Here is a 27,358-nt window from a genome sequence, read left to right as displayed (position 1 = left end):
GGCCCTGTGGATACACAGTACACATGTTCCACAGGGCCTCTTTTAAAAGACTCACCACATATATATGTGTGTGTGTGTGTGTGTGTGTGTGTGTGTGTGTGTGTAGAATTACATATTGAGGGGGGCACCGTAATATTTTCAATACTAGGATCTTAATCCAGCCCCAATTGCCATACAGTTCACATGCTTGCCTAACAGGTGGTGCTTAAAATACAGTGGTACCTCGGGTTACATATGCTTCAGGTTACAGAGTCCATTAACCCAGAAATAGTACCTTGGGTTAAGAACTTTACCTCAGGATGAGAACGGAAATCGCACGGTGGTGGCGCAGTGGCAGCGGGAGGCCCCATTAGCTAAAGTGGTTCCTCAGCTTAAGAACAGTTTCAGGTTAAGAACGGACCTCCGGAACAAATTAAGTTCTTAACCCGAGATACCACTGTATCTGAAGAAGCAAATGAATACATAAACTTCACATCCCCCCTTTTTTTTACCTTCCACCTCCCATGAACCCCCAAACAGGAACTTGAGGATCAGCTGGAAGAAGAGGAAGCTGCCAGACAGAAGTTGCAGCTGGAGAAAGTAACTGCGGAGGCCAAGATCAAAAAGATGGAAGACGACATCCTGGTGATGGACGACCAGAACAACAAACTCACAAAGGTCCGTGCTGCTGAGCAAACCACGCCCTGCTCTTCAGAGTCAGTGCTAAGGTGGTGGTGAGGGAAAGACCTGCTGAAATCCTAAGCGACTGAGGGGGGCAGAGGGTGCCCTCTGGGTGGTTCTGCCAGTCACAGTAACATGGGGGCTGGCAGACTGGGAGAGGGCATTCACTGTGCCAGCTCCCAAAATGTGGAACTCCCTCCCTGCAGAGGCTCGCCTGGCACCTTCATTACAAAGAGCTGTATCCAGCTAAAAGGTTCTGCAAGTGCAAGCACTCTGGGCTGCCCAGCAGTACTCCCCTTCACTGTGCACCTCCTAAATTTGTAGAGGGTTCCCCCCCAACCCTTGAGAGAAGATTTAGGGGGGGTAGGAGAAGGCGGTGATGTTCTGTCACACAGCCAGAAGTACAGATTCGTTGAATACCACCCATAGTTCCCGCCCTTTTGCTGAAGAAGCTCCTCTTTGGCCTTCGACGATTTAAGATTTGCGTGTCGTTTTTGTGAGATCACCTCTGCTGTCTGACACGATGTCGTTTGGTTTGATTGAAATGGTGGTTTTCATATTGTGTGATATGTCTGGTTGCAACCCACCCTGGGATTTTGTGGTGAAGGTGAGTGAGACAATAGCTTAAATAAATAAATAATAGTGTATTTTATTATTTGTACCCCGCCCATCTGGCTGGGTTTCCCCAGCCACTCTGGGCGGCTTCCAACAAAGATTAAAAATACATTAAAATGTCACACATTAAAAACTTCCCTGAATAGGGCTGCCTTCAAATGTCTTCTAAATGTCAGGCAGTTGTTTATCTCTTTGACATCTGGTGGGAGGGTGTTCCACAGGGCGGGCGTCACTACCGAGAAGGCCCTCTGCCTGGTACCCTGTAGCTTTGCTTCTCGCAATGAGGGAACCACCAGGAGGCCCTCAGTGCTGGACCTCAGTGTCTGGGCAGAACAATGGGGGTGGAGATGCTCCTTCAGGTTTACTGGGCCCAGGCCGTTTAGGGCTTTCAAGGTCAACACCAACACTTTGAATTGTGCTCGGAAACATACTGGGAGGTCTAATGGATGGATAGAGGCATCCATGTCTGGATAAAGGTAAAGGGACCCCTGACCATTAGGTCCAGTCGTGGACAACTCTGGGGTTGTGGCGCTCATCTCGCTTTATCGGCCAAGGGAGCCGGCGTACAGCTTCCGGGTCATGTGGCCAGCATGACTAAGCCACTTCTGGTGAACCAGAGCAGCGCACGGAAACGACGTTTACCTTCCCACTGGAGCAGTACCTATTTATCTACTTGCACTTTGACGTGCTTTCAGACTGCTAGGTTGGCAGGCGCAGGGACCGAACAACGGGAGCTCACCCCGTTGCAGGGATTCGAACTGCCGACCTTCTGATCGGCAAGTCCTAGGCTCTGTGGTTTAACCCACAGTGCCACCCGCGTCCCCCATGTCTGGATAGACTTGCCTAAACAAAATGGTTTTAAGTAGGTGCTGAGAAGAGTACAGCAGAAGTGGCTGTCTGAGGTTAATAGGCAGTGAGTTCTCACAAATGCAGAATGAGTATTATGTGGCACATTTAGCAATGCCAGTTTTTTCCTTAGTAAGTTCATGCAAACTAAATGCAATTTCTGATTGTTGGTTTTGTGTGTGCGCGTCCCTCTCTTCTCCTCCATAGGAAAGGAAACTTCTCGAGGAGAGGATAAGCGACTTGACCACCAACCTTGCAGAAGAGGAAGAGAAAGCCAAGAACCTGACCAAGCTGAAGAACAAGCACGAGTCCATGATCTCGGAACTGGAAGTCCGCCTGAAGAAAGAAGAGAAGTGCCGGCAGGAACTGGAGAAGATGAAGAGGAAGCTGGAGGGCGACTCGAGCGACCTCCACGAGCAGATCGCAGATCTCCAAGCCCAGATTGCGGAGCTGAAGATGCAGCTGGCCAAAAAGGAAGAAGAGCTCCAGGCGGCCCTGGCCAGGTGGGGACAAGTCCTTGAGGGACCCCAGCTGATGGCTGGTAATTTAGGACTATGGTTGCATGACAAAGGATTTTTTTTTTAAATTAAATGAATTTTATTAGTATTTTCCACACAACAACAACACGAAAGATATCAAAAAATAGCAATACACAACACACACAAAACAACAATCGAAAACTAAAAACAAAAACAAAACAAAAAAACTCAAATCCATATCTTACAAGTTAATAATATAAACACTAAAACAATAAGACATTGACTTCCACCAATCCCACAGCCCCTCCTTTATCTCTCATTGTGTCTTCCTGTTTTCCTGTTTTCTTTGTCCTCTCTATCCTAACATCTAGATATAAATCCTTCTTTCATATCCTTTCACTTCACAAGGTTATTCCAGACCCAGCCAAATTTTCTGCCCTCGAACCTTGACTTTTGAGGTATTCATTTAGGCACTCCCATTCTTTTTTTACTTCACTTTTTGGTTTTTGTCTTATTATGTCTGTCAATTTGGCTAATTCTAAGTATTCAGAGAGCTTACATAGCCACTCTCCCCTAGCGGGTAACTGATTCCCTTTCCAGTACTTAGCCACCAGGATTCTTGCTGCAGACATTACGTATAAGAAAAAATTAGTTTTGTCTTTTGGAATATCGTCATTTAAAATTCCTAAAAGGAAAGCCTCTGGCCTTTTACTATATGATATTCTTAATATTTTTTTTATTTCTTCGTGGATCATGTTTGCATGACAAAGGATTTGCTGTTGCTGTTCTCTGCTGAAACCACTGCATGCTTTTGTTGCCCTCCTGGGGAAAACCAAAACGAGCCCCCAGGAGCATGATTCACACTCCTGCAATAGCTCAGGGGTAGCGGAGCATCTCCTTTGTATCTATAAAGTCCCAGGTTAGACCACTGGTGTCTGGGGTGGGAAATCTATTCATCCCGAAGGCCACATTGTCAGGAGCAAGCCAGCAGTAAATCACACCGTGCAAGCTGGAGTTAACTCTTTACAGTGGTACCTTGGTTCTCAAGTCCGTTCCAAAGCCAAAGCCTTCTAAAACCAAGGAGCGCTTTCCCATAGAAAGTAATGCAAAATGGATCAATCCGGTCCAGACTTTGGAAAACAACCCCCCAAAAACAGGAATTTAACATGAATTTTACTCTCGAATGAGACCATGGATCCATAAAATGAAAGCAATAAACAGTGTACTGCAGTCACACATTCAATCAATCAGCAGCTGAACTGGGTTCCGCACAGTCACAAAAACAAAACAAAAAGAGCCGCAAGTACAAAAAACACAAAATAAATAACAAAAACAGACAGACCTCAGCGTAACACTCAAATCAGAAGCATAGTGCTGAAAACAGAGCATGTTCAGCTTCCGAAGAAAGTTAGCAAACTGCAGCACTTCCGGGTTTGCAGTAGTGTATTTGGGTTCCAAGTTGTTTGAGTACCAAGGCGTTTGAGAACCAAGGTACCACTGTATTAGCAAAAACATGTTCTGTACAGGAGTGTCGGGCCTAATGAGCACAGCAACTCATCTCTAGTAGGTCTTGCCTCATTAATCAGTTGCCGAGACTGAAAGTCCCTGCCTTCCCACAGCTGCCTAAGTCCCCTCCTCTTCACACCTCCCCCCAGCAATTGGAGACTGGGCTTGCACATTGCCAACCTCTTCTCTGCCCTTTTCATGCCTCTTCTGGTTCTGGGAGACCCGTTGGGATGGGGGAATTTGTAGTATTCGGATTGAGCAATCTGTGCCTTAATAACAAACTACCTACCGCTAAGTATGTTGGTTCCTTTAATTTTTTTGTTTTAAAAAAAGTCTTCTAAAAATCCCACCCTCCCAGGCTTGAAGACGAAACGGGCCAGAAAAACAACGCGCTGAAGAAAATCCGCGAGCTGGAAGCGCACATCTCTGACCTCCAGGAGGACCTGGATTCCGAGCGCGCCGCAAGGAACAAAGCCGAGAAGCAGAAGCGGGACTTGGGCGAGGAGCTGGAGGCTCTCAAGACAGAGCTGGAAGACACCCTGGACAGCACTGCCACCCAGCAGGAGCTCAGGTGAGGACGGGAGAGGAGCGGAAAGTGGACACCATCCCTGTGGTGGAGGCTGGTGCATGGCAGGGCAACTGGGGTGCTGTCCCACCAAGTTCAGACTGCTTTCTGCCAGCTAATAATAATAAAAATAATCATAATAATATATTATTTATACCCCACCCATCTGGCTGGGTTTGCCCAGCCACTCCGGGCGGCTCCCAACAGAATATTAAAAACATTACAAAACATCAAACATTAAAAACTTCCCTACTTAGGGCTGCCTTCAGATGTCAGATAGTTGTTTATTTCCTTGACATCTGATGGGAGGGCACCACCACCGAGAAGGCCCTCTGCCTGGTTCCCTGGAACCTCACTTTTTGCAGGGAGGGAACCGCCAGAAGGCCCTCTGAGCTGGACCTCAGTGTCCGGGCTGAACAATGGGGGCGGAGATGCTTCTTCAGGTATACTGGGCCAAGGCCGTTTAGGGCTTTAAAGGTCAGCACCAACATTTTTAATTGTGCTCAGAAATGTACAGGGAACCAGTGAAGATCCTTTAGGACCAGTGTTATATGGTCTCGGCGGTCGATCCCAGTCACCAGTCTAGCTCCCGCTTTCTCGATTAATTGCAGTTTCCGGGTCACCTTCAAAGGTAGCCCCACGTAGAGCGCATTGCAGTAGTCCAAGCGGGAGATAACCAGAGCATGCACCACCTGTGTACCAGATGGAGCTGGTAGACACCTGGATACAGAATTGACCTGCGCCTCCCTGGCCATATTTGAGTCCAAAATGACTCACCATTCTAGGTGCAATGTGGGTCCAGCGACGTGTGTAGCCATGGGGAGGGTCCGAGGGCCACATAGAAAGGACTTGAGGGCCGCGTATGGTTTGTCTTGCAATAGGGCGCAAGAGGACTTCAAATCCTCTTTAAGTTTCCTGGAATACATTTGCAACCCTCCCAGCCTGGAGGCGATGGCGGAGCTGGCTGTATCCCCAAATAATGTCGTTTGGGATGGCAAAAAAATCTGTGCTGTTGTTTTCAGAGCAAAGCGGGAACAGGAGGTCACCATCCTGAAGAGAGCCTTGGACGAGGAGACCCGCACCCACGAAGCTCAGGTCCAGGAGATGAGGCAGAAGCACACGCAGGCTGTGGAAGAGCTGACGGAGCAGCTGGAACAATTCAAACGGGTAACAAGCAAGCAGGGAAATATATAAAGAAACTCAGGGCATTGCTTTGGGCATGGCTGTGCCCTCTCAGAGCCAGAATTTGCGAACTGCTGGGACTCCTGCAAGGAGACTAGAACTCGGGGCCAGCTATTGCAACAGAGCTCACACTCGCTCTGTGCCTTTTAATGCACCCTTTTATACCAGAGTGGTTGAGCAATCAACCCTTCTTCCTATGGAACTCTGGGAATTGTAGTTCTGTGAGGGGTGTGGGCGTGTGTCTCCTAACAACTCTCAGCACCCGCTGCAGTCTATGCATTCTGGGCACAGTGTTTTAAATGCAGAAGTGGCCTGAATGGTACAAAATTCAGGACAGACAGAATGAATAGGCAGACATAATTCCTAAACGTCTTTGGTCACGGGTTTGATAACAACATAATCTGCGCATGCTTTAGTTTACTTTACATTGCATGTTTTTGTCTCAGGTGTGAGAGTTAATGATACTGGATGTCAAATAGTAAAAAATAATGAAAAGCTGCTGCTGATATATTATTCCATACTCTTTCTTCACCATATATTCCCCAGGAAGGCTTGAACAATTTAAAACACAATACAGTCGTACCTTGGTTCTTGAACGGTATCCGTTTCAGAAGTCTGTTCGACTTCTGAAAATGTTCGAAAACCAAGGTGTGGCTTCCGATTGGCTGCAGGAGCTTCCTGCACTCAAGCAGAAGTCGCGTCGGACGTTCGGCTTCCAGAAAACGTTCACAAACTGGAACACTCATCTCTGGGTTTGCGGTGTTCGGAAGCCAAAACGTTTGAGTCGCAAGGCATTCCAGAACCAAGATACAACTGTATTTAAACAGTCTAAAACAAAACCCGGTGACAAGAATAGGACGGGTCTCCAAAACATTCATAAAATCATAGAATCATAGAATTGTAGCGTTTGAAGGGACCCCTGCAAGAATCCTGCCCATAGGATGGACTTGAACCAGCAACCTTCTGTTTTATAGCCAGACGCACTGACCCAGTGTGTAAAGGTCAGATTAAAGAAGTGCAATCGAATGGTGGTGAAATTGATGTATCCAAGAGATCAATGGCTGCCACGTTGCTGGAAGACTTGCCAACTCTGGGTCCCTTCTTGCGTACGTAAACGCCGAATGTCCTCTGTGCTTTCAGGCCAAAGCCAACCTGGACAAGACCAAGCAGACTCTGGAAAAGGACAACGCTGACCTGAGCAGTGAGGTCCGGTCGCTCAACCAGGCCAAGCAGGAGGTGGAGAACAAGAAGAAGAAGCTGGAAGTGCAGCTGCAGGAGTTGCAGTCCAAGTTTTCAGACGGGGAGCGCGTCCGGACAGAGCTGAACGAAAAAGTCCACAAGCTGCAGGTGAGATTGAAGTGTCCCTTTTTCCATTTTTGTAGTTTTTTTAAAAATAAAAAAGGATGCATGAGCCTAGCAAATTATTATTATTATTTTCTGTGAGAAGAGTGCTGATCAGGCTAATCCAAACACTGCTTTGTTTTGCTCTTCTTCTCCCTTCCAGGTAAGGGACGCGGGTGGTGCTGTGGGTTAAACCACAGAGCCTAGGACTTGCCGATCAGAAGGTCGGCGGTTCGAATCCCCACAACGGGGTGAGCTCCCATTGCTCAGTCCCTGCTCCTGCCACCCTAGCAGTTCGAAAGCACGTCAAAGTGCAAGTAGATAAATAGGTACTGCTCCAGGGGGAAGGTAAACGGCATTTCCATGTGCTGCCCTGGTTCGCCAGAAGCAGCTTAGTCATGCTGGCCACATGACCCAGAAGCTGTACGCCGGCTCCCTCGGCCAGTAAAGCGAGATGAGTGTCGCAACCCCAGAGTTGGTCATGACTAGACCTAATATTCAGGGGTCCCTTTACCTCCGTTCCAGGTGGAGGTTGAGAACGTGACGGGGCTGCTGAACGAAGCAGAGGGCAAGACCATCAAGCTGACGAAGGACGTGGCGACTCTGGGGTCTCAACTGCAGGACACTCAGGTAAGTACCACCGCAAGCCAAACTGAGGTTTTTCAGAGAGATTCTTGGGGAAGACTCACTAGCGAAGGCTTCTGCTTTCTTGCTGCCCCCAGGAACTGCTCCAGGAGGAAACCCGCCAGAAGCTCAACTTGTCCACAAAGCTTCGCCAGATGGAGGACGAGAAGAACAGCATCCAGGACCAGCTGGAGGAAGAGATGGAAGCGAAGCAGAACCTGGAGAGGCACATTTCAACGTTGACCGTGCAGGTTCTGACCATTACTAAATAAATAATAATAAATAATAATAATAATAATAATAATAATAATTTATTATTATTTATATGCCACCCATCTGGCTGGGCTTCCCCAGCTACTCTGGGCGGCTTCCAACAAAATGTTAAAATACCGTGATACATCAAACATTAAAAGCTTACCTAAAGAGGGCTGCCTTCAGATGTCTTCTAAAAGTCTGGTAGTTGTTGTTCTCTTTGACATCTGGTGGGAGGATGTTCCACAGGGCAGGTGCCACTACTGAGAAGGCCCTCTGCCTGGTTCCCTGTAACTTGGCTTCCTGCAGTGAGGGAACCACCAGAAGACCCTCGGAGCTGGACCTCAGTGTCCAGGCTGAACGATGGGGGTGGAGACGCTCCTTCAGGTATTCTGGACCGAGGCCATTTAGGGATTTAAAGGTCAGCACCAACATTTTGAATTTTGCTTGGAAATGTACTGGGAGCCGATGTAGGTCTTTCAAGCCCGGTGTTATGTGGTCTTGGTGGCCGCTCCCAGTCACCAGTCTTGCTGCCGCATTCTGGATTAGTTGTAGTTTCCGGGTCACCTTCAAAGGTAGCCCCACATAGAGCGCATTGCAGTAGTTAAGCTGAATTTATCCACTTTGGGTGTTGAAGGAAAAAAAAACAGAACCCCTTCAGGTTCTTACCGTGCACACCTGCTATGAGGCAGGCTGTTCCAAATTCCCATTTTCCAGGTTGAAAGATCACGGCTCACTGCCCAGAAAACCCAAGGCAAGGTTGGGCTCACATTCACGTCGCCCATTGCCAAACCCCTAGGTATGCCCCTGACGACAACAACCAGGATCCATGCTCACAGGGATAATGGGAGCCCGGTGTTCAGGGATGATGGGAATTGTAGTCCAACAACTTCTGGAGAGCCACAGCTTCCCCATGTTTGTTAGAAACCCCAAACAGAGGGCCAGTAGGAGGGAGCTGGAAGGGTACATGGACCCATCTCTACATTCCCACAATGCTGTTGGATCAGCTGATTCTGCACATTCACAGGGAAGTTGCTTGCACCTGCGTTGGTTGGGGCGCTGGGTGTCAGGAGGGCTTACATTTCTCTGAACCCCAAACTGCAGCTCTCCGACTCCAAGCGGAAGCTCCAGGAGTACGTCAGCACCATCGAGGGCATGGAGGAAGGGAAGAAGAAGCTCCAGAAGGAAATCGAAGGCCTGACGCAGCAGTTCGAGGAGAAAGCAGCTTCGTACGACAAACTGGAAAAAACAAAGAACCGGCTTCAGCAGGAGCTGGACGATCTGGTGGTCGACTTGGACAACCAACGCCAGATGGTCTCCAACTTGGAGAAGAAGCAGAAGAAGTTTGACCAGGCAAGAGCCCATGTGCTGGTCCCGGGGGGGGGGTACCGTGAGGCGTGGTCAAAGTCCAGTCCTGGGCCGAGGGTCTGGAGACTGTCCACCAAGGGGGAAGCGGGGTCCAAAGTAAGAAGCCGGGCATGGTCGGGAACTCTGGAAGAACAGGTCTGGGTGCTGGCAGAAACAGGTTTCCAACGTCGTTGCTCCCACAACCTAGGACTGGGCTGACTGGCCTTTATCTCCTCTGAGGCCAGGGGTGGTCCCTGCCCACAGGTGACCCGCCTGTCCTGGCCTTAAGGCGAGCACTCCTCCTGGGAGAAACCAGTTCCCTCTGCCTCTCTGCCCTGAGCCTCTGTAGCTCAAGAGAGGCTGGAGGGTTACTGGACCCAGGGGCAGCTTCACCTTCCCCTGACAGGGCTGGGAGAGGCGCACCTGCAGGCAATGGGTCCTCAATCACCTCCGGAGCCAGAGTGGATACATCTGGTGTCTGCTCCTTAGGACCCGGCACAGGTGCAGGCCCTTCAGATCCAAGCCCCTGCCCTGGCTCAGCCGGCCCTGGAGGCGGGGACTCCTGTGCAGGCTGGGACTCCTCAGGTTCAGCTTCTGAATCAGATTCCCAGGCCATCACAGCCCTGCATGCTCTCTTTCTGTGCTGTCCACTGTGCCCAGAATGACCGAACGTTAATAGGATTGGGTTGCCATTGATGTGCCCCTTATCCAGCAATAACCTTTCCCACGGCAAAATCCCTCCCATATTGTTCACTCACAAGCAGGTCCTGTTTAGGAAAGGGACCCCTGCAATGTTAATTAAATGCTTCCTCCTTGCAGCTTTTGTTTCCTTCATTGCTTACTGAGGTTTTGCACAGCACTTAATATAGTGCTATCATAACCAGCAGTGCCTGTTCCCAAGACAACAAACCCTTCCATGCTATTCACAAATAGGTTCTGTTTAGGAAATCCCCCTGCAATGTTAATTAAATGCTTCCTCCTGGAAGCTTTCCTTTATTGCTTCCTGTCCAGTGCAGCTTGGGCTTTGATGATGATTTCCTTCTTTATATTACCCCATAAGCAGTCAATTTCTCTGAGCTGTTTTGCTGTTGGAAAGCCCTCTTGCCCCTGAATCAAAGCGATGGCCTCCTTGCTGAGACCCGAAACTCACCAGCATCTTGTTCCTTGGCAGATGCTAGCAGAGGAGAAGAACATCTCTTCCAAATACGCCGAAGAAAGAGACCGCGCAGAGGCTGAAGCTCGGGAGAAGGAGACAAAGGCCCTGTCTCTCTCCCGGGCTCTGGAGGAGGCCCTGGAAGCAAAGGAGGAACTTGAGCGAACCAACAAGCTGTTGAAAGCGGAGATGGAAGATCTCGTGAGCTCCAAAGATGACGTCGGCAAGAACGTAAGTTCCCTCGAAGGGCCTGCTGACCTGCCTGAAACAATTCACTTACCATATTTTTCACTCCATAAGACGCACCTGACATAAGATGCACCTAGTTTTTAGAGGAGGAAAGGGGGAAAGCCCCATTTTTGGGGGGTTCAGCTCACAGTTGTGCAGCTTCTTTTGCAAAGGGGAAAAGCTCTTTTTTTTTTTGAGGATCAGCTCAAAGTTGATGAGCTTACTTTGCAAAGGGGGAAAATCCTGTTTTTATGGGGTTCAACTCACAGTTCTGCAGCTTCTTTAGGAAAGGAAAGGGAGCCGTTTCTACAGTTTCCAGACAGATAATCTCATCAGCCAGTCACATGTCGCTGGGGAAACAAACAGCCTCCGTCTGCAGAACATTCAACAATGGAGGCCTGGGCAAGGGGGCGGGGCCAGAAAGGGAGCCAGCGATTGACCACACATTCGCTCCATAAGACGCACAGACATTTCCCCTTACTTTCTAGGAGGAAAAAATTGTGTCTTATGGAGCGAAAAATACAGTACATGCATCTTGTAAAAACACACGTGCATATATTTGCCAGTGGATTATCAGTTTGCAGTGACTTTTCTTTCCAAGGGAGCCCAGTCATCACATTTCCTGGTTTTGCTTTTGCCTTATTTATTCATTCACTGCTGGTGAGTTCTCCCCCTCGATCCTCCCTCGTCACTCGGCCTGCCTTTTTGCCTCCTGTTCCCAACAGGTCCATGACCTGGAGAAATCCAAACGGGCCTTGGAGCAGCAGGTGGAAGAGATGAAGACCCAGTTGGAGGAGCTGGAGGACGAGCTCCAGGCGACGGAGGATGCAAAGCTGAGGCTGGAGGTGAACATGCAAGCGCTGAAAGGACAGTTCGAAAGAGACCTGCAAGCCAGGGATGAGCAGAACGAAGAGAAGAGGAGGCAGCTGCAGAAGCAGGTATGTGCTTCCATCTCACCACCTATCTTCTCGTAGCCTCAGAGGGTAAGGAGACCTTTCCCCACAGGGCCAGGGGTATTCTAGAGTTTTGGACCACAGCTGGAGAGCACCAGCTTGAGGAAGACCAGCATGGAATCTAGGCGTTGGGCTGTCCAAAACCTAAACATTCCTCCTCCAGTTGATGGCTGGAAGATATCTGAACATGAATGGCTTCTGGTAGTGTTATGTACTGAAGTTCTCACCCTGGGCCAGCAGGGGGATACTGTAGATAGTTATGCAAATAAGGGATCGAAAGTGATGTTCAGTGATTGGATAGTTTTAGAAAATTGTTACAGTTACATTGTACTGGAGTTCTATATAAGCAGGCTGACTGAACCCTTCAGTTCAGTTCTGTCCTGGCCTGTGAATAAACAAGAGCTGTTTGAAGAATCACTGTGTCGTCTGATATGTTCACCCACAACTTAACAGATAGCTACTACCTACTGAGCAGAACTCAATATGGAAGTGTGTGTGTGTGGACAGGGGAGGACAACATAGTTTTGCAGCATGCACTTAACCAGCAAAACAAACAGGCAGCTGCAGTTTTGCAGCTCCTGTGAACTGCTTTTTAAAAAACTGTTTCCATCCAAGCTCAGCATTATAAAAGCCGCTTAAATTAAGGTTACCAGACGTCCCCGTTTCCTGGGGACAGTCCCCGGATTTACAAATCAGTCCCCTGACAAAATCATATCATTCCTATTTAAGTTGAAAAGTGTCCCCAGATTCATTGAAAATAATCAGGTAACCTTAGCTTAAATATTAAGATATTTGGGGCCTGTCTGTGCTTGTTTCCTCTTCTCTCCCCATCCTGGTTTCCTTTTGTGCCATCTCCTTTTTCAGATGTAGACCTGAGAGTAAGGACCATGTTATTTTCTCTTGATCTGTAAACCGCTTGTGAGCTTTTCTGGCTAAAGAACATGTTATAAATGCTTTGAAAGATCGAACGAACAAATGAACTTAGCTGGACAGCATCTACAACCCAAAGGCCTTTTGGGGAAACCTAATTGCTCGCAAGGGACACGGGTGGCACTGTGGGTTAAATCACAGAGCCTAGGACTTGCCAATCAGTAGGTCGGTGGTTCAAATCCCCGCCACGGGGTGAGCTCCCATTGCTCAGTCCCAGCTCCTGCCCACCTAGCAGTTCGAAAGCACGTCAAAGTGCAAGTAGATAAATAGGTACCACTCTGGTGGGAAGGTAAATGGTGTTTCCGTGCACTGCTCTGGTTCGCCAGAAGTGGCTTAGTCATGCTGGCCACATGACCTGGAAGCTGTACGCCGGCTCCCTCGGCCTATAGAGCAAGATGAGCGCCGCAAGCCCAGAGTCGGCCATGACTGGATCTAATGGTCAGGGGTCCCTTTACCTTTTTACTAATCGCTCGCAACCACCTCTCCATTGTACAGCTCTTAAATAGATTAGATATTCCTGAAAAGTAGTTGAAGAATAGGACCTTGTCAAACACTGCCCGCTTTCTCCCCCTAGCGTGTTTACTGTTTGAGGAAGTGCTGCGAGCCTTCCACACATTTAGCCATGAGTCACTGAGCAGTGCCTTTCACAGAATCGTAGAACTGCAGAGCGGGAAGGGACCCCAAGGGTCATCTAGCTCAACCCATGGCGCACATCTAAACCTTTTCCAATTGCTTCCCTGCTGCTACTTAGCTCCACGAGATGGAAGTGGAACTGGAAGATGAGCGCAAGCAACGGGGCTTGGCCGCTGCCGCCAAGAAGAAACTGGAGGTGGACATCAAGGACATGGAGGGCCAGCTGGACTTCGCCAACAAGTCCCGGGACGAAGCCATCAAGCAGCTGCGGAAGCTCCAGGTCAGGGCAACCCACTTGCTTTCACCCAGGAGGGTTGGGTGTCTGCCGGGGGCCTAATAATAATAATAATAATAATAATAATAATAATAATAATAATAATAATTTACTATTTGTACCCCACCCATCTGGCTGGGTTTCTCCAGCCACTCTGGGCGGCTTCCAACAAAGATTAAAAATACAGTAAAATGTCACACATTAAAAACTTCCCTGAACAGAGCTGCCTTCAGATGTCTTCTGAATGTCAGGTAGTTGTTTATCTCTTTGACATCTGGTGGGAGGGCGTTCCACAGGGCAGGTGCCACTACCGAGAAGGCCCTCTGCCTGGTTCCCTGTAACCTCACTTCTCACAATGAGGGAACTGCCAGAAGGCCCTCAGCGCTGGACCTCAGCGTCCCGGCAGAAAGATGGGGGTGGAGACTCTTGCCCAAAGGACAAGAGCCTCCTAGATCCACTGCAGTTAGGAGGGAGAGACTGAGGCAGAGGGGTGGGCTGGAGGGTTTCTTGCCGAAGGGCCCTCCAAACCTAGTGAGATGGGGGAGAAATTCAGCTTGGTTTGCCTTTAAAATTGAGCCTGCCTAATTCTTGCTTTCCGAAATGATGCATGGACCGAAACACAGCCACTCTTTGAAATTCACATTTCTCCAAATTTTTGCAATGCAGTTCTTCAGCCAAGTAATGTGTGCCACAAATGCATGTGCTAGGATTAAGTGTGCATCAAAATGCACATATTAGTAGAAATAATGTATGGTCATACTTTGGAAGTCGAACGGAATCTGTTCTGGAAGTCCGTTCGACTTCCAAAACGTTTGGAAACCAAAGCTTGGCTTCTGGTAGCAATCGGAAGCTGCGCCGGATGTTCAGCTTCTGAAAATTGTTCAAAAACCGGAACACTCACTTCTGGGTTTCAACCGTTCAGGAGCCGATTTGTTCAGGATCCGAGGTACGACTGTACTAAAAAAGTGTTTTATTAGATCCCTTTGCGAAAAATGTGTAGATCTGCAGGGGAAATAGCACACAAATGCATATTTTAAAAGAAATCGTACCCAAAATGCTGAATTTTCATGAGGACTTTTTTTTTGTAATTGCATATTTCTACAGAAATTGAGAGAACTGGATAGATTGGTGCGATTCCCACTCAACACCTCACATCCTTTTATAAACCATTATCATGCCCCCCCCCATGCCCTAATCACCTATTTCTTAAACTTCAGACTCTCTTCTTTGATCCTTGAAACATCCCATCAGGTGGAAGGCAATGCTGAGAAAGAGTTGAACCTGAATGCGGATGAGGCTCCATCCTAAATCAGTGTCTCTTTTCACCCAGGCTCAGATGAAGGACTTCCAGCGTGAACTGGAAGATGCCCGGGCTGCCCGGGAAGAAGTCTTTGCAACAGCCCGAGAAAACGAGAAGAAAGCCAAAAATCTGGAGGCGGAGCTGATGCAAGTTCAAGAGGTAAACTGGAGAATCTGGGTCCTGGCTAGAACTTGAGGGATGGCCTAGCTCAGCGTCTGCCCAAGGGCTACAGTTAAGGGTATACTCTCAAAACATGGCATGTATCTAATGTAGCTCTGTGTGGCGATCACACAGGGCCCCGTACGTTTAATGGTCTATTGATCCCTGTGCCACCACTGTGCTTGCTTCCCTGCTGCCACCAGCCAGTTACTCTCTGGTAGAACACTGAGTCCAGTCAGTTGTTAAAAGTGAACCAAAAAACCCCAGGTTTATTTTACAAACATTAACAAGTTTATGGCTTCTCAGATAATTTTATTATTATTATTATTCTTGTCAATATCTTAACTTTATTTTCTTTACTGGCCTATACATCCTAATACCTTCTGACTGATTATCTCAACTGTTTGACTGGCTTCTCTTAACAAATTCTCTCACTCTCTCCCCCCAGACTAGCCCAACCCACAGACTTTTCTTATCTGTCTCTTCTAACTCCAGACAACTCTTCTCAACAACTCTAACTCTCCTAAAAAAACCTCTGTGCTTCAACCTTATACACAGTTAACTCTGCTCCCTGGGTTCCCATTGGTTAGTCATTTTACAATGACTTTCCTTATGAACCCAGTATGATGTCACACACATATGAGGGCAAATGCCACATTCTGCTAAGTTAAAGGCCCTTTAAACTTGCACTTGAGGAAGGTTGTTGCACAAGGGAAAACACAAGTGCCTTACCGAAGGTTGTGCAACAGATTGCACAACGGGAACCAGCAGACTTCCACTAACACAACTGTTGCACTGGATTTAAGCGCTGCCATATGATGGCAGATGGGCCCTTGCACTAGTGGGCAGAGAAATGCATTTCATACGTTCAGCCAGAGTTCACCACATGTAAAAAAAACCACCAAGTTATGAGGACAACCAATTGTTAAATGTGTGACCTCTCCTGCTCTAAGGAACAGGGGAGCACTTGTTCAGCCAGGGAATTGTGACCCATACCACGATAAAAAGCCACTCCTGGTTTCTGTCCCCCCGCCAAGTGTTCTAAACCACTGAGCCTCTAGTGCTTGCTGATCAGAAGGTCGGCAGTTCGAATCCCCACAATGGGGTGAGCTCCTGTTGCTCGGTCCCTGCTCCTGCTAACCTAGCAGTTCGAAAGCACATCAATGTGCAAGTAGATAAACAGGTACCACTCTGGCGGGAAGATAAACAGTGTTTCCGTGTGCTGCTCTGGTTCGCCAGAAGCGGCTTAGTCATGCTGGCCACATGACCTGTCTGCAGACAAACGCCAGCTCCCTTGGCCAGTAAAGCGAGATGAGTGCCGCAAGCCCAGAGTCGTCCACGACTGGACTTAACGGTCAGGGGTCCCTTTACCTTTAATCTAAGATGGGTAGAACTTATTTTAGTTTTTGCTGTTGCTAGTTGCTATTTGCAAGTTGGAAACTCTTGCCGATCTACTGCAAATCTCCCAGAGGTATATGAGTAGATCTAACTTCCACCCAGCCTTGGATCTAGAGTAGACATGTTTGCTTTGTCGAGTGAGGGGCTCAATTTTGCCTCCTTTGGCAGGATTTGGCAGCTGCGGAACGGGCACGGAAACAAGCCGAGCAGGAGAAGGACGATCTGGCTGAAGAGCTGGCAAGTTCTGCTTCTGGGAGGTAAGTTCCCGGCCGGGATTTGGAGGCTACTAGAACCATGTGCCCAATTCCACTCACTGCTGCTATTTTGTCCAAACAAAAAGTATAAAAGGTGCCTTACACAGTACCCTCCCCAAATATGACATTGGTGATTGTTGTTGTTGTTGTTGTTGTTATTATTATTATTATTATTATTATTATTATTATTATTATTATTATTCCCTGCTCATTTGACTGGGTCTTTGGGGATGAAAAGTTGGTGTCAAATTTTCAAAGAAATGAAAATTAAATAGAGGACTTGGTGCATCTTTTGGCAGGCATGGGAGTTCCCCCTTCTCTCTGTGAGCTTCCGATAAGAATTAATGAGCTTCTGACAGGTTTATAGTCCGTTTTATTTACAACGATATACAGAGAGCAGCATTGGGCCCACCCTCCATCAGGATATCAGTTGTTCACTCTGAATCCCCTCCCCTTCCGCAGCAAGAAGCGCACCAACAGTCAGCTCTCCCTCCGCTGTGCTTCCGTTGTTCCTTAACCCTTTCAGACTTCTGAGTTCGAGGGGAGGGAGGGAATTACCCACCGCTCTTGAATGAAGAGTCTCCCAAATGCTCCCTCCCTCCTGGTTGCCTAGCTACTATCTCAAAGCTGTCCAACTCTTCCCCTGAATGTGCAGTCTGACTTTGAATTGGCTGCTGGGAACGTTGAAGGAAGAGGGGAGCAAATTCTCCATTCTCTGTTAGAGACTGCTCTGTCTTTGTCTGCATTCCCCCATCTTCGGAGTCAGAGCAGTCTCTGGCATCCGATTCTGACCAGCCCCTGACACCGTATGATTGTAGGACCAGCCTCCAGGATGAGAAGCGGCGCCTTGAAGCAAGGATCTCCCAGCTAGAGGAGGAGCTGGAAGAGGAGCAGAGCAACATGGAAGCTATGAGCGACCGCTTCCGCAAGGCTGTCCAGCAGGTATGTTGCAGACACTTTGATTTCTGCAAGGAGGATGGGAGTTGCAAGAAAAGTAAAGCAAAAAATAATTTTGCTTGCTATTCACAGCTGCTTCAAATGAGAAGTAGAACAGATTCCCCACTCAGCAACTTCCCAAACCAAAATGCAGCTGTCCTTCAAAATCCATGCTTCTCTGCACATTTCGCAATGCATTTCTCCATCGAAAAGAATGCAAACTTTAATAAAGCACATAGGAGAAGAAAGCATACCCTGTTTTATTGCACTTTGCTTTATTGCACCCCACAGATATTGCTCCTTGTGAGGATGCGGGTTAACAGGCTATAGTATAGCACAAACATAACTTTGATTATGCACTGGGAAACCCAAAGAATTATGCGACTCGGTTTGTTGCATTGTTCGCTTTATTGCAGCGGGCTGGAACTGAACAGGCAATGATCTCCCAGGGTATGCCTGTACATGCACCAACTGGGGTTAATGATATAAGGGAGGCACTGTGGGTTAAACCACAGAGCCTAGGACTTGCCGATCAGAAGGTTGGCGGTTCGAATCCCCACGGAGGGGTGAGCTCCCGTTGCTCGGTCCCAGCTCCTGCCAACCTAGCAGTTCGAAAGCACGTCAAAGTGCAAGTACATAAATAGGTACTGCTCCGGCGGGAAGGTAAACGGCATTTCTGTGCGCTGCTCTGGTTCGCCAGAAGTGGCTTAGTCATGCTGGCCACATGACCCGGAAGCTGTACGCCGGCTCCCTCGGCCAATAAAGCGAGATGAGCGCCGCAACCCCAGAGTCAGTCATGACTGGACCTAATGGTCATGGCTCCCTTTACCTTTACCATACCACTTTAAGCAGCCATGGTTTCCCCTCTAAGAATCCTGGGAGATGTAGTTTTTTGAAGGGTGCTGAGAGTTGTTATTCCCCACACAGTTACAGTTCTCAGATAATCCCTTTTCCCTGGGAAGTTTGGGGACTGTAGTTCTGGGAGTGCCTCCTAATGGCTCTCTGCACCTTTAACAAACTACAGTTCCCAGGGTTCTTTGATGGCTGCTTGAAGTGCTGTGATCCTGCTTTAAATGTTTGGCGCAGACGGGGCCAGAGAGCAACTGAACAGGACAGGCTTGGCCACCCCTAATCAGACTTGTTTTCCCCACCCTGCTTTGATTGATCTTTCCCATCTGTCGGTTCCAGTCCGAGCAGCTGAACAACGAACTGGCCTCCGAGCGCACCGCGGCGCAAAAGAACGAAAGCGCCCGGCAGCAGCTGGAGAGGCAGAACAAGGAGCTGAAATCCAAACTGCAGGAGATGGAGGGAGCCGTCAAATCCAAGTTCAAGGCCACCATCACAGCCCTGGAAGCCAAGATTGCACAGCTGGAGGAACAGCTGGAACAGGAATCCAGGTACTGGCAGCTGGGGTTGCCCACGTGCTGAAAGGAGGGGTGCGTGCTGGAATTGGACATAAATATGTCATAATCTCTCATTGCTCAGGAGGTGTGCTTGTGAACGTCTGCATGAAATTTAAAAGAAACAGTTCTATGCAAATATAAGCAGAGTGCTTTTAAACAACACAAACTGCCTTAACTTCTGGGAAATACTTTTGAATGATTTTATAAATATATCCAAAATGGTTAAAAAAGAAATTCTTTGTGCATTACCATATATGTGTGTGCACACATACATAAACATACTTTCTGGGGTTTTTTCACCATTTATTATTATTATTATTATTATTATTATTAAAAAATATTCCTTCAGGAGTGCAAATTGTGGTGTGCCCGGCTCCTTTGCAGAAGCAGTTACTGATATTCCAGTGTCCAAGCTGAAATCTAAAGCAATTTCATCTCTTAGGGAAGCTGGAAAGATTTTAACAGAACTGCATTTTTCTGCCCTTGAATCCTGCTCAGTTTCCCTGTGACTCCCTTCACCACATGAGCATCTTCCCAGCCACAACTTTCCTCCATGGGGACTAGTACCTTTAACCTTCCCGTTCAATTCCGTTGCTCCACAGAGAAAAGCAAACAGCAACAAAGACCCTGCGCCAGAAAGACAAGAAGCTCAAGGAAGTCCTGCTGCAGGTTGAGGATGAAAGAAAGCAAGCAGAACAGTACAAAGACCAGGTGTGTTGATGTGTCACGTGTTGTGGGCTAGCCGAGAAGTCAAACCAGAAGGCAGTGTGGGAAGAGGGCTTGATATGAAGGATTTGCTGGAAGGTTGAAAGGGAACGAATTGTTTTTATATGCAACAACAGCAGCGAGGTTACTGCCAGCCCAGGTCTGGAAACAACAGCAAATACCAACAGTAGAAGAATGGCGACAGAGGGTAATGGAATATGCAGAAATTGCCAAATTAACAGGGAAAATTCGACAAGAGGGCGAGGAAACATTTCAAAAAGAATGGGGAAAATTTATGTCGTATATAGGAAAGATAAGATGAAATAGTGAAACCAGTAGAATTGGAAATAAACCTCATAACGGGAAAGTGATGGATAGTGAAAATAATAAGAAGCAAAATGTATAAGGAGAGTAATATAACTAACAGTCATTGTAAATGAATACAGACAGACAACAAGGATTGTATAAACAGGAGGATTTATTTGTTTATGGATATATTATGGACGGACGCAGGTGGCGCTGTGGGTTAAAGCCTCAGTGCCTAGGGCTTGCCGATCGAAAGGTCGGCGGTTTGAATCCCTGCGGCGGGGTGCGCTCCCGCTGTTCGGTCCCAGCGCCTGCCAACCTAGCAGTTCGAAAGCACCTCCGGGTGCAAGTAGATAAATAGGGACCGCTTACCAGCGGGAAGGTAAACGGCGTTTCCGTGTGCAGCTCTGGCTCGCCAGAGCAGCGATGTCACACTGGCCACGTGACCCGGAAGTGTCTCCGGACAGCGCTGGCCCCTGGCCTCTTAAGTGAGATGGGCGCACAACCCCAGAGTCTGGCAAGACTGGCCCGTACGGGCAGGGGTACCTTTACCTTTACCTTATATTATGGACAAATATGGAAAATGAATAACAATATACAAAATGGATGAAAATAATGCGATAAAATTATATGTGATATAAAAAAACAGAAGAAGGAAGGAGGAAGTCAGCACTTAAGAGAAAGTATACTGTAAATGTAAAATGCAACACATTATGTATATGTGGAGTATGCAACCGGAAAACTAATAAAGATTATTGGGGGGGGGGGAGAAAGAAAGAAAGAAAGAAAGAAAGAAAGAAAGAAAGAAAGAAAGAAAGAAAGAGAGAGAACAATACCATATTTTGGCGAATCTAATGCACCATCAAATCTCATGCACATCTCAATTTTCTTTCTTTCTTCTTTTTGAAAATTTAGTTTTTCAGGCTTTAAAAATTTACAATCAATTATCCAACAACCATCATATAAACAAGATTCCAAAGAATCTCCTGTACTTCCCTCGTCCCCTTTGTGGGTCCTTATAAATTAACCTTTTCCTCCTGCATCTTTTATATCAATCCAAGCACATCTCAATTTCCAAAACCCTGAAACAAACAAACAAAAATATTTTCTGGCAAGTGTAAATGCACCCTAATTTCCACGACGTAATTTGGCCCAAAAAGGTGCGCATTACATTAGAGCTGATGGTGATGATAAATGTTATTATTTGTACCCTAGCCATCTGATTATGTGGCCCCAGCCACTCTGGGCAGCTTCCAGCAGAATATAAAAACACGCTAAAAGACCAGCCCTTAAAAACTTCCTGATACAGGGCTGCTTTCAGATGTCTTCTGAAAGTCATTATAGTTGTTTATCTGCTTGACATCTGATGGGAGCCACCGAGATGGCCTTCTGCCTGTAACCTCACTTCTCACGGGGAGAGAACCGCCAGAAGGCCCTCGAAGCTGGACCTCAGCATCAGGGCTGAATGATGGGGGTGGAGATGCTCCTTCAGGTATATAATAAATAATAATAATAAAATTTATTTATACGCCACCCTCCCCGGCCAGAGCCGGGCTCAGGGCGGCTAACACCAGTAAAATTAAAATAAAAACATAATAGGGAGGGGGGAACAATTTAAAATACAGGTTAAAATGCAATTTAAAATGCAGCCTCATTTGAAAAGTAGCCCATGGATCAAAACCGTAAGGGGAGGGAAAACTTAAGGGTCAGACTGAGTCCAAACCAAAGGCCAGGCAGAACAGCTCTGTCTTGCAGGCCCTGCAGAAAGATGTCAAGTCCCGCAGGGCCCTGGTCTCTTGTGACAGAGCATTCCACCAAGTCAGGGCCAGAGCTGAAAAGGCCCTGGCCCTGGTTGAGAGCAATCTAACCACCTTGCGGCTTGAGACCTCCAAAGTGTTGTCATTTGTGGACCTTAAGGTCCTCTGCGGGGCATACCAGGAGAGGCAGTCCCGTAGGTACGTGGGTCCTAGGGTTTCAGGTATCCAGGAAAGTTTGAGCAGCCAAAAGGCTGGCTGAGGGCGCCAACTCTGGGTTCCCATCTGATGCCCTCCTTGCCTTGCTGTCTTCCTTTAGGCTGACAAGGCCAGCACTCGCGTCAAGCAGCTGAAAAGGCAGCTGGAGGAGGCCGAGGAGGAGTCCCAGCGCATCAACGCAAACCGCAGGAAGCTGCAGCGGGAGCTGGACGAAGCCACCGAGAGCAACGAGGCCATGGGGCGGGAGGTGACCGCCTTGAAGAACAAACTCAGGTGAGTGCTCTCTGCCACAACCTCCTCCCGTTGGTGGTAGTGCCATAAAGCAGAGAGGAGAATGCACCATTGACATATATACCCCGAAGGTTGCGCATGTGAGAACGCAGCCCTCTGCCTGAATAAGGTCCTGCTTCTCTGATGAGTATCGACTCTGGTGTATGGAATCACCCACTTAGGAGTGTCAACGCACCTCTCTATGTTCTGTTCCCTGCCCACAGATGGAACTTAGAACATATGAGAGAGCTGGTCCGTAAGGCTCAGTTAGGATGCCATCGCTGCCATAGCTTGTGGCTCCTCTCTGCCCTGGCTGTGGGAGCAGTTGGGGGTCATTTATGAAGGGCCATAGCTCAGGGGTCAGGCTCCCGTTTTGCACGCAAAAAGTCATAGGTTCAGTCCCGAGCATTTTCAGGCAAGGCTGTGAAAGACATCAACCTGTGAGCTCAGCAAGCCTCTGCAAACCGGTTGTCTGATTCGGTGGAAGGAAGCATCCTAGGGCGCCAGCTACCTTTTCCCTCTCCGCTGCCCATTTTTTCTTGCATTTAGCAAGGAGAAATCCAATTCTGTGTACCGTACCTTCAGAGCTGAATCTACCCAGTCTGCATTTTCTGAAGCAGCATGCAAACCGGAACACAGCTAGCCTTCAAAATTTGCACGTATCCAAATTTTGCAATGCAACATTTACCCAAAATGTATCTATTAGAGGGAAGTATGCGTAAAAACGAAGATAGCAGGGAAAATTGATTATATTAAGGGAGACAGCTTGTCAAAATTTCATATTTAAAATGTGTTTATTAGGAAACATTTGTGCTTGAACGCTGATGAGTTTTCACGAGGTTGTTTTTTTTTTTTAATAAAATGGAAATTGCTACAAAATGTGCAGCACCGAGTTTAAGATTGGAGAAAAATGAGAAAGTGGGAGAACCAAAATGGGCAGATCCTTCCACCCCCCCTGCAATTAAGAGAGTAGCACACAAAACACACAGAAAGGTTTACCATCTAGCACTGGGATGGAGAAACCTTTTGCAGGCAGCAGGCTAGATTCCTAAGCTCTCCATTAAGTCACCTTAATGTGGCTGTGTGGCCCCTGCCAATCACCTTGACGCCAGGTGAACTTCTTCTCCATAGTAGCATTGCTTGAGATTAAGCCTTGGTGCAAAGGAAGATCTCAGCTGCTCTGAGTGCAGCTCGAGGTTAGCACTGATCGGCTGGGCTCCATATCAGCAGGGATCAGCTCCACACAGGAGCAAATTCCTATTTAAATGGCCCTGTATAGAAACTCCGCTTCCCAGGACAAATTAGGAGTGCCTTTTAAGACCCCTTTGCACCTGTCTCTTCACCTGACCATCACATGACTTCATATGACATGGGATGGGTAGGGGTGGCCAGGAGAGGTCCAAACTAGGATTCCTAATAAGGCTAATTAGGCCTGTGGACCAGAGGCTCCCGACTGCTGTTCTGGCAGAGCATGAACAGAGTGTTGTTTTTTTTAAAAAAACAAAAACAAAAACCAATAAATGACTTGGAAATAACCCTTCCTGCAAACAGATGTTGAGTGTCTCCTTCAGCTAACTGCTTGGGATACCTTCTCTCTTTCAGAGGGAACCCAGAACCTTCGCAGTGAGTGAGCAGGTACCATGCCTTCATCTTTGCAGTCCCCTTGTGTTTTGTAAAAAAAAAAATCAAATCAAATCAAATCCCATTCCCCCACCCTCTGTTCCTTTTTGCCCCGAATAAAACCCATGTGAGATTTCTGCAAACTCTGAAGGCTTGGATATCTAGATGTCAATGTCTTGTAGCAAAAGAGACAAATATTACAGATTTTTGCTTTGTTGCCTCCCTCCCTTCTTTCGTGAACATCTGCAAATCTGTGCTCCGTTTCACAAAACGCTAAGAGTTTGGCATAGCCTTCCTTCCCTACTTTCCCCTACTTTCCTTCCCTACTTTCTCCTCTCGGACAATCATGTTGAATGCTCACTGCCTTTGCAAAAAAACCACAAGCACCAGCCATTTGCCGGGTGTGAGCAGAATGGCGCACTGCGTTCCAGGCAATAGTCATGTATCACGATGCTTGAGCATCTTGCCTCTGGGCTGCTTTTCTGTAGGAACTACCTGAGAACTGGGGGGGTGCAGTCCTATTAACTGACCGCTGTGTGCATTCACTTGGCACCAAATCAAAATGCACTGTCCTGCCTTGAAGGCTAGAAACTCGCCGCTGAGTTGTGTGTCACCTGCACCCTTTTTGCACGGAAAACGGCGAAGCACTGAGCTAGCGATATGCACACCCCCAACCACAGCTAGGGACCGCCTTAGCAGTATTGATACGCTTAATTGCTCAATGCTGGAACTTGCTCAGGTGTCCTGAGCTCCTTCCGCTGCCAATCATTGACGGACAGCCCAGGAAAACCACTTGCATTCTGTAATATTTGTAGGTCCTCTTTTTGCAAGGAAACAAACCGTGCTTTGCTTAGCTGTTGCTACACAGATTCTGGTCCCCGTCCCCTTCCTCTTCCCAATAGGCACAGGGATGTGGGCATAACCATTCATTTGCACCCATATCACCCTCCCTGTATATATTGCAAGGCTGGGACAAAATGTAACTGAAATGCTCATGGCATTTGAAAACTGGCCCCAGCCTAAGAACAGGCTATGTAACATTTGGGGTTCTGTAGGGTTGGGGGTTTTTTTGCACTGGGGAGGGGGGTTGACAAAGGGGTGACTCAGTGGAGGTTTTAAAAAATGAGGAATATCTGGGAGAAAGCAGATAAAAGAGCAGTGCTAGAACAGCGTGGGTCATCGAAATTAAACTGGCTTGCGGTAGATTCACATAACGCATAATGGATTTATGGAACTGTCTACTGCAAGATGGCAGAATTGGGGGGGGGATCCCCTTCCAGCCCCCTGAAATACAGGAATCTTAACTAAAGCATCCATGACAAATGGCCGTCCAACCACTGCTTAAAATCCCCCAAGAGATGTTGGAGGGCAGCTTTGTTTCGAAGCTGAGAAAGGTTAGAAAAAAATTCTGGAGTCAGAGGTGGTCTGCCATCAGAAAGCGAAGGTATAGTCTTGCCGTCAGGCTCTCCACCCCATTCTCAGCTTCGCCTAGTCCTCTGGCATCGTCACTCCAAGCAGAAAGTTGCTAGTCCTCCTGGTCTTTTATAACAGTTCTTTTACCTGCATCACTTGTAGCTGCACCCCACCCCTCTATGTCAGAATAAAAGTTGAGCATGTAGCCCCACACCTGATCCAAGAATGATGCTTTTTAATTCTGTTTGCAGCCAGCCAACTAACCCTCCACGCCCCCCACCAGGGAGCAGACTGGCCTAGTGGGTAGAGCTGCTTTGCAAACTACAGCCTGCTAAAAGCAGGGGTTGCCAACCTTTGGGGGTGCATTTGCAAACCGGGGGGGAAACACACCATCACAGACTGCTGCTTTCAAGCATCATTACAGGGGTGGGGGGAGAGGGAGAGCATCCTTGCAGACATCTAGTTCGCGCACGGGCCCCAGGTTGGCTACCCCTGGCTTATACCTTCAACCTTTCCCTGCTTCTAAGGGCCAGAGGGTGGTATAAAAGTTCAACGAGCTGCTAGATTCCCATTTCTTCCTCCCTTCTTTTTCCGCATTCCTTTAACCGCAGGCGTGGGAACGAGCCATCCTCCTTCGCCCCCTCGCGCCGATCTGGGGGTGGCGGTGGGCGTCGTGTGATCGAAAACGCCGAAGGGTCGGAAGATGAAGCAGACGCCCGGGATGGGGATTTCAACGGAACAAAAGCCAGTGAATAATAATGATTTTTTAAAAAAATGTTTTAAAAAACACGCTTGCTGATTTTAACTCTGCACCAAAAAAGAAAACAGGGGGGGTATAAAAGAGGGGTAATTGTAGCACTGTATGCTGCTTTGTTGATCCAAAAGACATATTGGCACCTCCCTTGAGGCCTTGATGAGAGCACAGCTGCCTTTTACTCCAATGTACACACCAACCCTCCTAGCTGTTGCAGAATTGCTGTTCTTTTTGCCCGCTGCCGGGCATCATTCCAGAGCGAATGTACTTCATTAAGAGACTAACGCAACAGGGCAGGGTGACCAAAAACACCCCCTTTTATTACAGAACAACAGCAAGGCAAAAATTATTTCGCCTCTGGCCTCTTCCCTAATCTCGCTACCTGTTCCTTTCTTCTCCTTGGTAAAGTTTCAGGTACCCACCCAGATTGTGCACCCCCCCTCTTCCAACTCCCTCCAGCCAGTTCACAAGATCAAAGTGCCTTCCTTCATCACTTTTTTTTGGGGGGGGGGATGAAGAGTACTAAATCAACTGTTATTGTTCTAGATGGATTTTGTGCTTAAATACACACTAATAAAGGTTTATAAAATCACTGGGGCTGCTCTCGAGTTTTGTTGGGCTGATGTGAGCAGAGGGAACGGTATTAGGTTTAAGCAGAGTTTCCCAGCTTTAGGCAGGAAACATTAGCCAGCCTGCAAAGACGACAAGAGATTTGCTCTTGTTTTAAAACAGTCACAGGAAACCTCATGGGGCAAGCGTGCTCCCAATTCTGACTGGTGTTTTTCAGGTGAGCTTCTGGCAGCGTGGTGTTGCCAACTGAACACTAAACTGCAAAATGTGTACTCAATCTCCTTCAAAGGAACAAAAAATAACCGTTTCCAAAAGTAAGTTTCCAGAAGATTAAAGAGGCTCTAACTGGTGGTGGAATGCCATAAGCAGGGAGGGTTGGGAACACACAGAGGGCAAAATGAAAAGGAACAGTAAGTTGTTAAATTTTTACCCCTCCAATGGCATAAAACACTATCTCCTCATGCAGCCAGTTCCCACCACCCAAAGGACTTTCCAACATGTTTGAATTCTGCAGTCAACAATATTGCATATTTCAAGGGTAGAATCTGAGATTTCTCTCCACAGCCCAAAATCCCAAGGCTCCTGAAAAGATGTGGGTTGTACATCTGTCGACGAGTTCAGTTAGTGGACCAAAGACTAATGGGAAATTTTAACCCAACCATGTCGGTCCCTCCCAGATTCCATGCAATGCAAACACTGCTTCTTTACA

At 47.7% G+C, this 27,358-nt stretch overlaps 1 protein-coding gene across 1 annotated transcript in view; it reads left to right on the top strand.

Moving 5' to 3' along the window:
* The window catches only part of MYH11 (myosin heavy chain 11), a 91,577-nt gene extending 64,906 nt beyond the window's left edge, over positions 1-26,671 (top strand). Inside the window, exons 24-41 of the mRNA XM_081889442.1 lie at positions 520-657; positions 2,329-2,624; positions 4,465-4,677; positions 5,694-5,838; positions 6,994-7,200; positions 7,720-7,824; positions 7,917-8,069; positions 9,175-9,423; positions 10,589-10,801; positions 11,524-11,736; positions 13,433-13,594; positions 14,919-15,047; positions 16,614-16,702; positions 17,518-17,641; positions 18,824-19,032; positions 19,641-19,749; positions 22,123-22,295; positions 25,937-26,671. Coding sequence (XP_081745568.1) covers positions 520-657; positions 2,329-2,624; positions 4,465-4,677; positions 5,694-5,838; positions 6,994-7,200; positions 7,720-7,824; positions 7,917-8,069; positions 9,175-9,423; positions 10,589-10,801; positions 11,524-11,736; positions 13,433-13,594; positions 14,919-15,047; positions 16,614-16,702; positions 17,518-17,641; positions 18,824-19,032; positions 19,641-19,749; positions 22,123-22,295; positions 25,937-26,081 — 3,072 coding nt within the window. The 3' untranslated portion in view covers positions 26,082-26,671. The remainder of the gene's footprint in view (positions 1-519; positions 658-2,328; positions 2,625-4,464; positions 4,678-5,693; positions 5,839-6,993; positions 7,201-7,719; positions 7,825-7,916; positions 8,070-9,174; positions 9,424-10,588; positions 10,802-11,523; positions 11,737-13,432; positions 13,595-14,918; positions 15,048-16,613; positions 16,703-17,517; positions 17,642-18,823; positions 19,033-19,640; positions 19,750-22,122; positions 22,296-25,936) is intronic.
* The last annotated feature ends 687 nt before the right edge of the window (positions 26,672-27,358 follow it).

The sequence above is a fragment of the Podarcis melisellensis genome (assembly GCF_964234715.1).
Source record: "Podarcis melisellensis genome assembly, chromosome: 14".
In the NCBI taxonomy this organism is placed as follows: Eukaryota; Metazoa; Chordata; class Lepidosauria; order Squamata; family Lacertidae; genus Podarcis; species Podarcis melisellensis.
This window is presented reverse-complemented; position numbering and strand designations above follow the sequence as displayed.